Genomic DNA, 17,666 nt, shown 5'->3' on the forward strand with positions numbered 1-17,666 from the left:
CACTGTCTGCTAGCTGGGCTCCAGTCCACGTCCCTGTAGATTTTAATGTCCCCACAGACTGCTGGCAGCCTGCTTCCAGCTGGGGCAGGCATGATGCAGTGAATTGCTTTTGAATGTTCTTTACTCAAATAGGCAGTAATTACAAGCTTAAAGAGGTTTAGTGGTCCAGTAAACTACATAATCACCCCTGAATTAGCCTGGGCTCATCAGTTGCAGTCCAGCAAGCTCAAGTCTGCTGTTTGTATGCAGCCTTGATCACATAGCAACCTGATCAGCAGGTGTGGAACAGCCAGAGTCCCCCATAAACACAACTGTCTTCTGGGGACAATGATCTCTAATGAGATGAGGCCACACCACCACTGTAATTTAAGTGGGAAAATTAGCACTAGACAATGAGCGCCAGTTCCAGGGGTCTTGAGTCATATTGGGAACAGCACGAATTCTCCATTGCTTTCTCCCCATCTCTGCCTTTCTCCAGAAACCTCCTTGCCAAATGTACTATTTTGCCCCTACACTTTATTCTTTACACAAGGAGCTGTTTCTCCCCCCCCCCCGAATATTTAATGATGGATAGGAGCATCGATACAGGCACTAATGAGAACTCATTCCAGAATGGTCTGGTAGTATTTCATCCTCCTTGACTTTTCTCTTACAGTTTCAGAAGCCTTTCGCTTTGATTTTTAAAGTGGAAAAGTGTTCTTCAAGCTGGCGATGGGTCCCTTTTAGTGGGCATGCTCTCTGAAATAGCAGAGATCAGCGAAGACAGTGTGCAAAGGGTTCTTAGTGTATTAGAGTATGTCGTATAAATCAGTCAGGAACTTTCTTTTGGGAAAATGGCTCAGTGCATTATGCCGTTGTTTTGTGAGTTTGTGGAAGTGCAGCTCTTGGAGGAGGCTTAGTGGCAAGCTCTCCCTCTGTCTTTTCTTCTGTCCTGTGCTGTTCTGAGCACTGTTGCGATTGAGAACTTGAATTTTTTCACTTTGGAGGTAGGGCATACTTCCCAGGTTTGCAATAAACAAACCCACCAACAGTGAGTGGATCTGAGACACTAAGGGAGAAATGATCTAACTATGGAGCTGACTTTTGGGGTCAAATTCAAACTCCACTTTTTTTTTTTTTTTAAACAAACAAGTTAGATTTTATGCCTGTAAGTATTATCCACAGAGTAAGGATTGTGAAAATAGGAAGTGATCAAAACTTATAGTTTTGGAAGTGATAAAGTTGAGCAAGAAAGATGAATACTTGTTGAAGTGGGACAGCTGGGCTTTTTTTTGACATTTATCTGCAGGAATCTACTAATAAAAGGCAGGTATGTACCCAGTATAGTGAGTTCCAGGACAGCCAGAGCTGCATAGTGAAACCTGTCAAAAAAAAAAAAAACCCACAAAAACAAAACAAACAAACAAACAAAAACAAAAAGTCCACAACAAAAAGCCAGTTAAAGGATTCAGGGTGTTTCTAACCCAATAATTCTCATTCATTCATATCCCAAATACTTCCTGGGCACAGAGCTTGGCTAGTTGCATCACACATGGGAATAACATTCATGTGTTTTTATCAGTGGTCTATTCATTTGAAGGGAATTTGAATGTAATTTAACTTACATTTGATTAAGAGTCATGTAAGAAATGAAAGTAATTGGAAACACACACACCAATCTGTTTCAAAGTGGAGAATTTAAGACATGTTGGAATGTGGTTGGATAGATTAGCAGGCATTTGATTCTGGGATCTTCAGAGTGTTCTTGCATGTAACCTATCATCATTCCTGAATGTGTAAGTGATACCACAGCACCAGTAAAATGATGGATGTAGTGATTTCCATTGAGTTTCTTTGTTTAATCTTACAGTAAGACTGACCTTTGGTTCCATTAACAGAAGTGAGTTGTAGAAACAAAAGACACATATGAATATTAGAATGATAATAGTTTCCTTATATGTGAGTAGCCACCAGCATGTACATCTGGGGTTAACTCACTAGGGAAGAGCAGGATCGCCCCACGTATCATATAAAAGAAAACCAGGGTGGAAGCCTGGTTCCAACCCAATGTTACCAAACAAGTTTCAAATCCAAGGACCACTACTTACCAGCTGGGTCAATTTGAGGATGATTTTTCCTTTCTGCACTCGTTTCCTTATCTGGAAAGTGGGTATAATCATTGTACCTCCGTGTGCAAATACATATATGAAATATGTTTAGCAATGCCCGGGATCTCCTCACTTCCAGGACATGTTATGCTTACTACTTATGAATTCTACAGGGCTATCGTTGATTAAGTCTCTTCAACTGGATGCTCAAGACAGAGTGTGGCTGAAGTCCTGGTGAGCTAGGTCTGCCCCTTCAACCTTGCCCAGATACTTGCTTCCAGAGAGGACTGGGACAAGGATGGGTGGATACTGGAGAGGTATGGGAAGAAACAGTGGCTGTCTTCTCACTGTACATCACAATGAATGACTTTTTTCACGCTCCTTTTGATTATAGAAGGAAATGTCACTGGGAATGTGACCAAGTGGGAGAAACTCAGGACAGACTTGTGCTCCAGCACTAGATGGGTGGGAGCCCTGGGGCGAGTTCTGTGTCCTGGCGAGCTTCAACATTCCTACCTGAAGAGTAGCTAATCACACAGCTCCTGCTCTCGGGGGGGCATGGAGACTGCGCGAGAGAATGACGTGCTAGTTGGAATGATTCAGCCCACAGTGATACATGCATTCGCTTCCTAGTCCGCCCTACCCCCAAGCTCCTCCAATGTCTGTTTGCTTTCCTTCGGTTTCCATGGTTACCTCTTGGGATAATCAACATTCAGGGGGTGATAATTAATCATAACCATTCAGAATAATGCTAGCACTTTTCATTAATGTTAAGACTTTTAGGAAGGTATATAAGTAATTGCTAATTTAGAGTCCTACGTTTTATCTTTTCTGCATGCACTTAAAAGTGCTTTCTGCAACATATCTACTGAAGAATGGATTGAAAACATTATTATGCTAGACTGTGGTGACTATAGGAAAAAAATAACAGGACAGGGGCTGATGTTATCCCAATCTCATAATATATGTCTCTTTTCAGTATTTTATTTTACATTTAATTCATATTCAGAAGAAATTAAAAGACCAGTTAAGCAAAGCAGGCAACACATTTAATATTGGCCCCATGATTGGCAATGAAGCTGTTTTCCTGACTATGTATTAAAAATATGGTCACATTAATGCAAGAAATAAAGATTGTGGTGAAATATTTTCCAGTGTTTTCCCTTTTCCCCCAACACTTTCTGTCATTCTCAAATGATAAAAATCAAGGCTCCAGATTCTCTTATGTGACTTTCCTACTCACACACCTCCACTAGCCACTTGTTACAGCCCTGCTCCATGGACAAGATGTCAAGAGAGGCTGTCTACAAGGTGACTCAACTAACTTTCAGAGGAAGCCAGCACCAGACAATAAACAGCACACTTAGTGGGGACAAGCCGGCAAACTTGAGATGTTGACAGAACATGAAGAAAACAGGTCAAAATTTACAGAGTCACCGATGATGCTCCAGCTACTTCTTGGCTTCTTAGCCAACACCATCACTGCTTCCTTTCCTTTTGATTCCAGCCTGTGTGAGGATGCAGGACTCAACTGCTATGCATTCAGCCCGGGCTCCTCCACTGCACGGGGGCTGCTTTTGTAATGTAAATGCCAGGCACAAAGTGTCTCTTTGATAATGTGCAGTCAGAAGACAAAAAAAGCATTCACTGAAACAGTCAAACTAATTCATAAAGCTGAAAGACAATAGGGAAGCATTATGGATTTTTTTTAAAGGGAAAAAGTATCCTAGATCAATGTAATTGTCACAGTGTAAGCTATTCATAGTCAATGCATAAGGGGAAAATGACTGCAATTTTATTTAAAGTGAGAGAAATTTTTATAGGCAAAAAAAAAATTAGGTTAACCAGATATAGTTCTATTTGGTTACAAAATTTATGCTTACCTTTAGAACTCAAACACATAGCTGGGTATTTTAATTTAGATCCCCTAGTTCCTTAGCAGCAAAAAGAAAACACTCAGAAGTTTGAACAGAGTGCAGAGATGTAATGGTTAAAAGCCATATGGTAGTTCCCCCCTGTTCTTAAAAGGGAGTATCTCTCTATCACATACCAGAGTTTAGCTCAAGGTCAACTTATATTAATGCATTAAACTTAGCTGTGGAGGAGGCAGAAGGCTGGAGGAAAAAGGATAAAAGAAGTTCTGAAATGGTTCTTCCAACATATTCAGCCAAGCCACAGAACATTGCCTTGATAAGGCTGATATTGGACAGTTGCCATAATTCCTTGTGTTAGATCGGCCTCTCTAGTACCCATTCCCATACCTTTTAAAGTAGAGCGTGTAACGTTTTGCTTGAAAATTGCTTCTCCCTCTATTGCTTTGTTATAGCTGCTTTGCAGTTTCTGTATAGAGGCACTTCTGTGTCACAAGAAATTACTAATCTGAGGCTTGAGAAGGGGCCATGTGGCCTTCCACTATCTCACCGGAGAGCTCTGGACAGGATGATTTTCAAATTTTCTGCTGCCATTACAATGTGCTGTTTGAGTGGGCAAGGAGGTGAGGGAGGGGATGTTATTGAAACTTGGTTACCAGGGCAGATAAGATAAAGTTCATCACTGTCTTGGCATCCACATTTGCAGCCAGGGGTGGACGTTTGGATGAAAGGAGCCCATTTGGTCCAGGATGTCGTTACGATATAAGGCTGGACATTTTCCATCTGTGTGTACGGGAGAGTTTCTGTCTCTTCCCATTGATGCTCATCTGAAAAGGCTGCTTGATTGTTTAAATAAATAAATTCCCTTCCAAGGTATTGTAAACTCGTAAATACCAGATTACTGCCATCACTATGGGAGGTTCTCCCATGCCAACCTCAATAAATAAAGGTAGAATTGCACTAAGATAAATTTTCTTTAGAGAGTTGCCATTTTCTTTCTGTCATCTTCTATTCCTTGTGGCTAGTAAAAATGACAGTTCAGACTAAACTTTAATACAAGCTATTTTTAGGGGTTTTTTTTTGGTCATATATTCTTTATTACAGTTATACAGGACATGTACACTGGGGATCATTTTGTGCTTTGATAAAGCTGTAAGACCATTGCTCTCTACTAGGTCATTATTAGAAGTCATTCTGTGTATCTAGAAATGCATGAAGAGTGGCAAACGGTTGGCAAGTCAGGCTGCTGATTGGGGAAATGATGATGGTCATTTTGTGAGTTTGTCCCCATTGCTGGGGTTCCATTCTTCACAAGTGACCGATTTCCCCTTCGAGTCCAGCATCTCTGCTCTCCCCAGTGAAACTAGACTGATGCATGTGTGCAGGTTGAATGCAGGAAGGGAGGGTCAGATTTGCCCATACATAATCACTGTTTTATGGCTTTCACTCAGTCCTGAGGTGTTAATGCAGATCAAATGGGAAGCACTGCACATAGAACCCTTGCAGTTACCACGCTGCCTAGCTCTCCCTTCGCAATCGTTAATTCTTATTGTAGGATCTAGAGGTAATTTCGTTTGCTCTCTTAATGCTTTGCAGGTCTCCCAGTGGCCCTTGCATATCCTTTCTCAAATTCCCATCTTGATCAATTGTTTGCAAATAATTAAGCTTTTAAGAGATAATGGCACAAGGCTAATGTACACAGCAAAAGCAAGGTCTCTCCCACTGTCTCTTGGATGGTGGTCAAATTTACTTTGATATCCCAGAGTGATTAAGTTGATTGGTATATCAGGCCAGTGCAATAAGTCTTTCCTTCACAAGAACCCACTGATCTTTCATCAAGCAGTACACTTGTCATTTAGATGCAATAAAGGATAGGTGCTCAGGGAAATGCCCAAAAGGAACAGAAGCCTTTAGTCACAATGGTTTGGAATGAATTTCCCCTTTTTGCCCGCCCTGAAATGACACCTTTCGGGGATCTTTGAACCCTTGCAGAATGGTGTCTGCCTTTGCCTGTTGAGTGTCCTCATTCACCCTGTGGGTGAACACAGTGGGGCTGTGAGTGATTGTACAGAAGTCTGCCTGTGGCACATGGGCGTTTGGTTTGTTGGCTTGTTGTTGTTTTGCTCAGGCCGTTTTCCTGCGTCTACAAAGACATAACTCATACTATCCACAAACAGCCTAGCTGGTCAAGATTCATAGGATTTGAGATATTTGAACTACTGGGTTTATATTAGAAGCCTACTTTTCTTGGCTGAGTGAGTATCAGCTACATGGAATCATAGTTTTCATGCAGTTTTGGCAAGTATAGTTTAAAAAAAAAAAGGAATTGAGAGTTTGTGGGTCATCAAGGTCAAGAACCATGAAAAGAAAGAAAAACATATAGCTCCTCTACCATAGACAAGGAATTTACTGATATCCCAGTATGTACAGGGTCCTGGGTGCCATTCATTAGAATATTCAACTTAGTCAATATCTATATCTATATTCAATTATATACATACATACATATATACATATACATACACACACACACACTATGCCTACTGCTTGGCATACGTATCTCTTATTAATAATGTCCAAATTATTGTGACATTTCATTTTATCCAGGCTCATTCATATCTACATAAAAACTATATCCCAAAGAGCCGAGAATTGCTTAATGGAGACAGAGTGCTGGGTCTCTATAGCTTGGGGCTGCCTAGCAATTATGCTGCATGAAATTAGACACAGTTTGTTCCAATTACTTAAAATCAGATCACATGAAAAGTGACAGAGGAGAAGAAAAAAACCTAGACCTTTCTCATTTTGTGATATTTAAATTATGAAATCAGAAACTACACGATGTGAAGAAACAAGCGATATTTGCTGTGGAATTCAGAGGGAGGGCTGCAGTGCAGCTCCTTGGAGCTGTAATGATTCAGGTAATTTTAATGATCCAAGGAGAATTTTTCTGACACCATTTGCATAAATAAAATGTGAATTCCATTTGTCTTATAAGAATGTATGTAAAGCTTGCTCATAAACAAGCATGCAAAAATACTTCTGAAAAACACAGGACAAGGAAATTGCTGTGACAATTTTCAATTTTCAAAGTAGCTCAAGATGAATGGCACAAATACTAATTTTTCCATCTAGTTCTGGTCCTAGCAATGAGACAGCCAACAAGACAAGACAAAAGATGTTGTAACTCAGTCCTACTGAAGAGCAAGGACAGACATATTTATTAATTCTATTGAAAACTAACTGGAAGAAACTTTCCTAGGACCTGGAAAACTGTAAGGAAATAATACTGCGGAAAATGTTACAGACCAGAATGCCCATATGTCCATGTTTATAACTTTATATTCAAATAGCATCAACAACTGCATATTAAAGATTGAGTATTTGGGGATGATTAGATGGTAAAGGCTCCTGATAACATGAGTTCAGTCTCTGGGTCCCACTTGGTAGAAAAAGAGAACCAATTCTTCAAGTTGTTTTCTGACCTCTACATGTATGTAGTGGCATGCATCTACATAACACACACACACACACACACACACACACACACACACACACACACACACACACACGGGTACACACAGGGATATGCATGCATGCACACGGAAAAATGAAGGCAAGATAGCCAGGTGGTGACACATGTCTTTAATCTAAGCACTCAGGAGGCAGAGGCAGGCAGATCTCTGTGAGTTTGAGGCCAGCCTGGGCTACAGAGTGAGTTCCAGGAAAGGTGCAAAGCTACACAGAGAAACCCTGTCTTGAAAAACCAAAATAATGAAAGCAAGAATTTTTTTAAAAAGAGAATTGCACATTTAAAAACCTAGTTTGTAATTCTTATTGGACACTACTGTTTAGAGCTGCTAGTGAGAGAAGTCTTTAACTTCTATGGATCCTAGGACTCACAGTCACAAAATTGGGGGTTATAAAAGTTGTTCATGTTCAAACTCTTATAATTAGTAAGTGCAGCATAATTTATATGCTCTAATAGAGTCATTCATATTATATACAATTTTTCAACTAGTATAGACACAGAACTACTATATATAAAATTCTAATTCAGTGTTCTGTTTCTAAGAAAAGAGATTCATTTGATGAGAATTGTGTGTCATGCTTTTATACAACAGGAATTATGTCTTAAACGTAGGGTATTGGGTGGTGTTTAGTTCTGTACTGGTCCTGATACCTGGTTTTATGTTGTGTGTGGTCCTAGCTCATTATGGTTTGAATATATGAGTCAACACCACTTTTAGGATTGAAGCAAAGAAAATACAGGTGTGGATGCCTACACTTTCTGTGGGTTCGGAAAGACACTTTATTATTTATTTTGGTGTTGAATCTGAATAGATAGTATCTGGGTAAGGTACCTCAGTTATATTTATTCTTTTTGTTTAAACTATAGCTGCTAATTTACCATTACATACTTATCTGGACCTTAAGGATGATGAATAATGAAGCAATACATTTCAAATTGGTACTTGGGTGAGAAGATACCCACCAAGGAAAACACAGACTCAGAAAAAGGTTTTCAGAGAATGATGCTAGCTATCATTTAGGGAGTGAGGGAAAGATTGATGTCAGATGAGATGTGTACGCATGGTGTGGTGCTGGATGGCATGTGTGTGTGTGTGTGTGTGTCCTTGTGCCTGTGTGTGCATGTATCTGTTTATATCTATGTGTGTGTGTGTGTGTCCTTGTGCCTGTGTGTACATGTGTCTCTGTGTGTGCATGTATCTGTTTGTATCTCTCTGTGTGTCTGTGTGTCTGTGTGTCTGTGTGTGTGTGTGTGTGTGTGTGTGTGTGTGTACCTGACCTTGAGCTGAACCCTGACAGTGACACTGAGGGGTGTAGTTGGGAGAACCTTGGTGTGTTAGAAGAGCAGGAATGAGAACAGTGTGGCTGGATGAGAGCAAGCACCAGGTGGGAAGTCCATGGCTCTGAAAGGGTGGAGCTGGTGGCTGGCTCTGCAAGCTATGTGAGCAGTGTGGAGGGTTTGAAGCATAGACTCTGGGAGAGGAGGAGGAACTCTCCCTATTGGCCGTCCTTTCCCCTGGCTGCCGGTCTCACCTGCGAAACAAGAGAATGGTGGTTCCATTCATGTTACTCACAGGGATCTAATGGGATTAATTACCATCCTGTCTGAAATATACCTGAAGCTCTTTAGAGAAAGGCATTATATTCCACGAACGCAAAGCCTCATTCTAATTGTGTATTTATTGATTAAGTGGCAATCAAAGACAATGCTTATGGGAAAAAATCACTGTATCGCCACTCTCCATAAGCCTACCCCACGTGTCTAGACCTAGGACACATTTAAAGTTACATGTAAAAGCACTGATGTGGTCATTAATGATTTCTTAAATGTCTGACCAGACATTATTAATGAGATTAAAAGCTATGTTAATTGTAATCCAATAGACCAGAATTTAGTTTCCATGGCACACACAGTTAAACTGAGTCATGAGGTTGCCTCTCTCGTTCCTATTGGACTAAGAATAGAGGACTGACTGTCAGGACAACTTTATCGGGGGAGCATTTAGAGGCAAGCAACCTTTCAAGCCAGCCAGTGTCCCCACAGGTGGAAACCACACCCCCAGCTGCCCTCCTGTACTTTAGAAATGTAGGTATGTTTCCACTTAGACTCACTTGACAACTGAGCAGAAAATATTCCCACAAGCAAATTTCAGTAGAATTCCACATTCATTTCATTATTTAATTATGCAATCAATACTTTTTGTATTCTCTTCCTCATGACGAACAGAGCTGGGCTTGTTCTTCGTAGCTCATATATGATCTTTGACTTTTTATTGGCCTTTACACAGAATCCTAGCATATGTTGACCTTTAGATGTGGAAACAAACTGTATTAGCTGCTTTTCCTATCACTGTGAGCAAAAACAAAAAGAGCAACAGAAAATGAAAAACAACAATAACAATAACAAATCGTGGTGAAAGCAGCCTATGGGGAAAGGCTTTGTTTTGGCTCAGGCTTTGAGGGGATACAGTCCATCTTGGAAAGGAAGGTGCTGAGCAGGCGGGGGAGTGCGGGGGGAGGCACAGCAGTGGGAGCCTGGGGCTGGTACTGCATTCTCTCTCATATCTCCAGAGACAAGAATTAGAGGCAGCCAAATGCTGACACTCAGCAACTTCCTCGTTCCCCTTTATTTAGTATAGGACTATAGCCCCCAGGATGGTGGGGCCCACATTCAAGACCGGGGTTTTCCCTCAGCTAATCCTCACCCATGCAGAGGGGTGTCTCCTAAGTGATCCCAAAGCTTGTCAAACTGACAGTGGAGAGGACACCAGCTTGGGCTGAGTTTTACTTGCTGGTGCTTTGCTCAAAAGTTGAAACAAGAGAGGCCTAAATAAATTATACCTAGCTTAGTTTTAGTATTTTAACACAGCGCTATCGTGTCGTGGAGGGAGAATGTCACACTTAAATACTGGGGACCTCAGTTAAGAGTATATTAAATCAGAGGGATATTTTGAGGGAGAGAGAGAGAGAGAGAGAGAGAGAGAGAGAGAGAGAGAGAGAGAGAGAGAGAGAGAGAGAGAGAGAGCTCACCTTACAACATTCGGAAAAAAACACAGAGAGGATCACAATAAACTTTCTAGCCTTGCAACAAATAAACTTGTTAAAGGGTAAACTCAGTATCAAGGTTCTGCAAGTATCCTAAATAGACATTTATCCACTTCACTAATCTTTATAATTGGCTTGTCTTTTACTGACATTAATTAGATGATGTAGTATTCCATTAATAAGAGTGACACACCTCAGCATTTTTACCTTTAATTATAGACTTCACTAGACACTTAGGTTATTGACAAAATGCTATAAACATTGCCTGCTGTACACATACTTTTTTTTTCTTCTCTCTCTTTCAGCACCCTTACCCTTCTGAAGAACAGAAAAAACAGTTGGCACAAGACACAGGACTCACCATCCTTCAAGTGAACAATTGGTGAGTAACTTGGCTGGAGTTGACAGACAATCTGTTCCCCCCTCTGGCAACTTGCAGTTAATGCACTGCATGAAGAAGCCACACCCAGCCGCTGCTGCTTTCCCTAGTGGCTTGCTGATAAAGGTGGAGACAAACTGGACTGATGTGGAGGATTGCTTTCTAATGTGGGAAACAGAATGTGCTGCCTTCCACCTCCTCTATGAATCAACAGGTTTTATGCACGGGATGAGCGTATTTTAGTGACTATTCACTCTGACCCTGAAATAGTATCACTTTCTTTGGCTTTATCTCTTTACCATAACTTATAGAGTTGGTATGGTATTATTTTCTATGAAAGAAGAAAAAATCTACCATTACTACATAGCTGCTTTAGATTCACAGAGAAACCGATTCAGTGAGCTTTCGTCAGGGTTATCCATTAGATGATAGCATCTGGAGTTCTCTTCACACTCAAATACTGAAGAAGAAGAAAAAAGTTGTTTTCTTCTCTGAAGGTCTTTACAACCTCATGCAGCTGAGGGCTACTCAATACTATTTCCAAGTAAAGTGTCCACTCCTGATCTGGCTGATGTTATGCACTGAGTACTACAAATAATATTCTGACTAATTGTCCAGCAGCATGGCCCCGAGGCTCTAAGACAGTGTGGTTTAGTGCCCTTTGTGACTGTGCTAAAAGCCATGCTAGGATAATCACTGAGGCCTACTGTCATATTTGAAGGGTATTGAAAGCCAATCGCCTCTAAAACTAAGGATATCTAATTAGTCGTTCTAATATTTTCAGATCAGTGTTTATAGTGGGGAAATCTTCTCTTCTTTGAAGTAAAATCCAGAAAGCCTCAAAACCTGGTCGGAGAAGAGAGAACACCGAGAATGACAGTTTGTAGGCAGAAGTCTTTCTTTCTGTTCAGTCGGTGTCAGAGATTAATATTACAGACTCTCTGATTACATAGCCTAATCCATTTCGGTGAATAAATTTGTTCTTGATGTCCATTGTACTTACATTAACAGACCCTTCACTGTTAGCGAGCCTCGAGCCTTTGGGAGATATTTCAGATATATTAAACCCCATTACAGAAAATGTAATTTCTGTCAATATAATCCCATGTATTCGTCAACTTAGTGTTTTAGAGATAACAAGCTACTTATGCTATATTTGCCTTTGGAGGATTAATTTACAAAGTGCACTATCTGCAAGACACAGACAGACTCACATGAGCTTCGCTTGTAAGGGTTATCAATTTCTGTGACCTTACCACAGCCTTCAGAGATCAATTTTTTGCAGCCCTCTTAGTGGACAGGGAACCCACTGAAGTCATACTGTATCTAAATGTGTTAAGTTCTGTTGCCTCGGAGACTTTGCTGTTTGCCTGTTTTTATCTGCTATTGTCTTGAAATCTTCAAGACTGTCAATATTGCCTATTTGAAGTTGGTTTTTCAGAGGTTCTGAATGATTCCACGAGGGAGACAATGAGTTTTATATGTTCATCTACAATCATGCTTTTAGGCTTAAAGTGGGGTGAGGTGGTCACAATGCAATGGGGGCAGTTGAAATGTGGCATCTCCTTGGGAAATGATCTTTGGGGAACATGAAGGAGTGGCAGGCTGAGCTCAAACTAAGGAGCACTAAGGAGCTGTCTGTCTATCATACATGCCATCTCTCTTCGTTCTCAATGTTGCTAGCAAACTCTATTCATAAACATAGTTACCAGAATAAATTCAACACCCTCTGCTGTGCAAAGCCTGTCTGATGGGACATTTCCTATGAATGCAGGGGAATAAGGGCCTTCCTGTGGTGCCAGGTGATGTATACAAACCATCATTCCCTGGGTTCTCTGCACAAGATCTACCAGAGAGCTACAGGTCTTCATCAGCCAACGGCCCCAGTTTCATGTCTTTACTTTGTAACTAGAGAGGAGAAAAGGAAGACTAGGAATTAGGAAGCTGTGAAACAATTTTCAAAGTATATGCAGACTTAAGGCTGAAGTTCCGTTTTTGCAGATAGGTAACTTCAAAATCACTTTTACTTCTTTGATATGGGACAGAGTGCATGGCTCTCCCTTTTGCCTTGTCCTTTCTGAGTGTAGAAACAGTTCTTCCCTGCACCTCAATTGCTTCCCATTTGTCAATTTCTCTGGCCTCATTGATAACTTTCCTGGAGAGAACATCTCTAAAGTAACCCAAAACATTCGAGATGGGTTGTTTTCTTGAAGTGTAGTGAATAATGGCATTTACGTGTTTCATTCCAGTTTCAAAACATTTTGCAAACCTTCTCTTTTTAAGAGCCTGTGAATAGCCAAGTGGGGGTGGTGCACCCCTTTAATCCCAGCACTCAGAAGGCAGAGGAAGGCGCATCTCTGAGTTTGTGGCCAGCCTGGTCTATAGAGTGAGTTCCAGGACAGCCAGGGCTACACTAAGAAACCTTGTCTCAGAAAACCAAACAAACAAAAAAGAAGCTAGGAAAAGATGCATATTTCCTGAGACCTTAGGTAGGAAGTAATATGCAAATAATGATGGTACTTTTAAAAACTAAAGGTGTCATAGAATCTTAAACCATGGCCTGTTTGAAGACTTAAAGACAGAGAAGGCCAGCGTGTTTTCCTTCTCCTTCACATAATAAAAACACACAAAGCTTTTTGGAGAGCCTGCAAATAAATACTTTCATTATGTAGAAGAGCAGCCCATGAGATTATTCGCTTCTACAAATCCTAATTTAAAAAATGATCATTAATGTCTTAAGACTTCCTCTTCACTTCATTTAGTTACAACCTAAAAAAAAAAAATTCCATCCTTCTTCTTGGATTTCTTAAAACTTGTTAACACACATGTAAATTTTTGTATATGCTATGAGTCACTGCTGAAGATGTTTCATAAAATGCTGAAGGGCAGGTTGGGTGTAGATCAGTCATAATTATTGGCAGCAACATAATGTATTGAAATGAACAGTATGTTAAGTGAAAACTATAAACTCATGTCTAGTTGCTAGCTTGTCATAGAAATCGTAGCTGGTGCAGCTTTAGTGAGGCCTCAACTGGAAGATGAGACAGGGACTATGGGGCACTGTTCCTTCCCACCATCACTAAGCCCATTTTCTGTCTTTTTGTTGACATAAAGGATATACTACACATCAGATGATGAAGACTAAAACAGATGGGAGAATAGGGAGGTGGAAGAATCCCACTGTAAAACAATAAGACAGACTTGACGAAGAGAAAACAGAGATAAAAATATAACTGCAAAACACTCTTAGTTATTCTACTGGTCAGAATAAAACTAGAGAGTAGGGATCCTTAACATGGCTGGCAGGAGAGCCCTGGGACAGAATGAGATATTGATCACACACATGGGAGGCTGTAGACTAAACCTACGCCAACATAGTTTGTTGAGATCTGAGGCCATTATTCAAATAACCCAGAATATTAAAGTATTTAAAATATTTCAAGTATTTCAAATGAGTTATTTGATTTAAGGAGATAGTGCATGGCTTCTAGTCAACTGCTATGACTAATTGCCTACACACTTCAGTGCTGTGAGGAGTTTAGACCCAAAGCGTGGTCAGTTGTGAGATACAGCCTGCCCATATGCTGGTGTCCCCTTCCTCTTTACTCCTTCATTACACAGTCTCATTGGGAAATGGTCACATTAACATCTGGGAACTTTCTCTCTCTGTTCTTCTCATTGTTGTTGTGACAGGTATGTCTGAGAACAATCGCAACATGCTGAGCCTTTCTTTTCATTTGAAGTAGAAATATTGTAAGTTTTGGCAGTAGACAGCTGTTGATGTCTTTAAATATTTCAATATGTAGACAGGGCATTAAGATGTCATTTCAGAGCGAGGCGGTGGTGGCGCACATCTTTAATTCCAGCACTTGGGAGGCAGAGGCAGGCGGATCTCTGTGGGTTCTAGGTCAGCCTGGTCTACAGAGTGAGTTCTAGGACAGTCAGGGCTACACACACACACACACACACACACACACACACACACACACACAGAAAATCATTTCAGTATTCAAGTCTTTTATCAAATGTGTTTGTACTTATTGTTTGAGAATTTTGTAAGTGTGTGCAATGTGTTTTTATCTACTCCTGACTCCCTCCCCTCAGGTAGATGTTTAAAGACATATACATACACATACATGAACAAACACATACATGAATATGCACATAAATTCAAAGCCAATATTTGGTTCTTTTTATCTTTAGCAGACTAACTTTTATACATTGAAACTATAAGTGGTCGAATAAAAGCTCATTTATATATATTTTAGGCCAGTGTTGCAGACTAAGGAATTCCCTAAACAAAAACTGATGTCTTAAGCTGTACAGTACTGGCTGGAAATCCCAGACACTTCCTGTCTCAGCAGAGTTCTAGCCCAGTGCACCTACGATTATCATTCTGTGTTTGGAGAAGGTACAAAATATACAGTATACATGAAATCTGGCATGTGTCTAGAGAGAAAACCCCTTCCTATCAATTGAGTGTATAAAATTCTAGGCAATACCTTGACATCTGATAAGATATCAGAACTAGTGTCCTTGATAGATTTTAGATTTAGAATTCATACTGGATCTTCCCAGGTCCTTCATCTGGTGCCCTTAAAACTGACAGGCATTCAGGCATCACTTCCCATTTGTTACCCATGGGGGTGGGGAGCTAGATTCTTATGCTACAGGCAGGTAAAAATGGAAGCTTATTTTTAGAAAATCTGATCTTTACTATAATAGATTCAACAGTTAAAGGTCAAGTTTATTTCTGAATTATAGTAGTAATGTAGCAAATACTTTTATAAGTAATCAAAGATTCTATAAATACAGAGACATATTTAGATGTAAATGTTAAAACATTCACAAATTATCCTCTCAGCTTCTCTTATCTGAAAATCAATAGGGGTCAGTGGGTTCCATGGGATTGTTCTGCTTTTCTTCTGATGTAATTTAATAATACATTTTACAGATGTTGCTTAAACATTAGGCACAGATTGTTTTGTCAATAAAGCTAAGCAGAGGCCTGACACACAGACAAGGGAAAAAACAGATGTAAAAAAGAAGAGAAAAAGGAAAACCCAACCCATAGCAGTGTTCAGGGTGAGGGGCTCTGGGGTCATTTGTCTGTTGCTCAAGTGCAAAATGGAAGTGCAACCGTGCAGTGATTTTTCCCTGGCTGGAAGTCACCTAGGGGTGAAGCGAGACACACACACACACACACACACACACACACACACACACACACACACACACACACAGTCATTTTACTCCGCAGCTGCTTCCGCTTTCCCCTTGGAGAATTGCAGAGTAACCTCCATTTAAAGTAGACTTCCTAATTGATCAATGGAGTTACAGGTGCAGTGTTTTAACAAAAAAAGGAGAAATATAAACAGACCAACTCCCAGGAACATTTCAGAATGTGTTGTTCGTTAAGCCTCAGTTAATTGCTATACTTTTCACCTGGGGTGTCGGTTCTAATAATATTACCTTTGCAGACACTTACTCCCCTCCGTTCAGATTAGAGCAATCAGGAATACTCACTAGATAAAATATTGTCTAGCTGCTCATAAGAAAATATTGAAATCAGTCAGAATTGTTTAGCTTGCATATTGCCAGAGACAGGGCTGGCGAGATGCCAGACAGCCAGGGTATTGCTGGGAAGGAAACTGAGCGAATAGCTCTGAGGGCAAAGGCCTGTGAACTGAGAAACCTCCAGGTATTGTCATGTCAGAGATTTTCAGGAGTTCAACAGACAGCCTGCTTTTGTCTGTAGATCTGAAAAACTTCCTGCAAACAATTCTCTTAGAAGATGACTTCTGCTCTGACTATTTGGTATAGTTTGCTCAAGTTTCACATCATTGGCTTTCTCAGTGGTTACCCCCCCCTCCCCGCCCCTGTCCCTCCCCCACCAGTATAAAATCATACTCTTAACACTGTTGAAGATGGACGCTCCTTCAGAAGGGGTAGGCCTTGCTTCACCTTGGTGGATGGAAACTTGGACTCCTTCCGTCATGGAAGTCCAAACCCTGAGTCTTGGAACTGCTGCCTCTCCTCCCAGGCAGCCAGCAGCGTCAAGATTATGAGGGCAAGACTATACAACACACCTGAAACTCAGGCTTCCCGCTGAGGAAGCGCTTTGAGACACATCAAGTGAGGCTCAGAGTTGGGCGACCCATTCACCGTGAACACAGTGTGTTTGTCTGGATGTCTGTGATTCCTTTCAACCAAGGAAAGGAATGGCTTGCGGACTGACTTTGAACATTGTGCATGGGTTAGACGTACTTGTGGAAAGACCTCATTAAGCCAGGTTGGCTCTTTTCATTCTGTGTTAGTACAAGCATCTAGTCAGTCAGAGAAGTGGTGGTGAGGTCCCCCAGAGTGAGTGCCATGTGCCGACCAGCCCCAGTGTGTTTGAGTAGAACACTGGAAATGAGGCATCCGGAACTCATCATGGGAAGTGGGTCCTAGGAAGCATGATGGCTAACGTAAAAGAGCTTGTCTCCACAGGCGGCAAAAGGGCCGTAGGAGAATATAAAGCTTACACAGGGCAAGTCATTGAGTAAGGGGATGGAATAGCAAAGAACTGACACTGATTCAAATGCTTAATCATCACCCTCATTCCTGACCAATGACCTGTGGGTCCTTCCGTAGGTCGTTTTTTCCCCCCAACAGATATCAGCTTCCCGTACTTTAAAGTAGACACGTAGAGCTGCTTAGTTAGAACTCTAGCCCCTGATGGGTCTGTATTCTGGATTGTAGAGTGCATGA

At 40.9% G+C, this 17,666-nt stretch overlaps 1 protein-coding gene across 2 annotated transcripts in view; it reads left to right on the forward strand.

Moving 5' to 3' along the window:
- Positions 1–17,666, forward strand: part of Meis1 (Meis homeobox 1) — a 141,363-nt gene that overhangs the window by 104,759 nt on the left and 18,938 nt on the right. For both annotated transcript variants that reach the window (XM_028884546.2, XM_028884544.2), the window contains exon 9: positions 10,840–10,916. In XM_028884546.2, the coding sequence (XP_028740379.1) occupies positions 10,840–10,916 (77 nt within the window). The remainder of the gene's footprint in view (positions 1–10,839; positions 10,917–17,666) is intronic.

Source organism: Peromyscus leucopus, chromosome 10 (assembly GCF_004664715.2).
Source record: "Peromyscus leucopus breed LL Stock chromosome 10, UCI_PerLeu_2.1, whole genome shotgun sequence".
Taxonomy (NCBI): Eukaryota; Metazoa; Chordata; class Mammalia; order Rodentia; family Cricetidae; genus Peromyscus; species Peromyscus leucopus.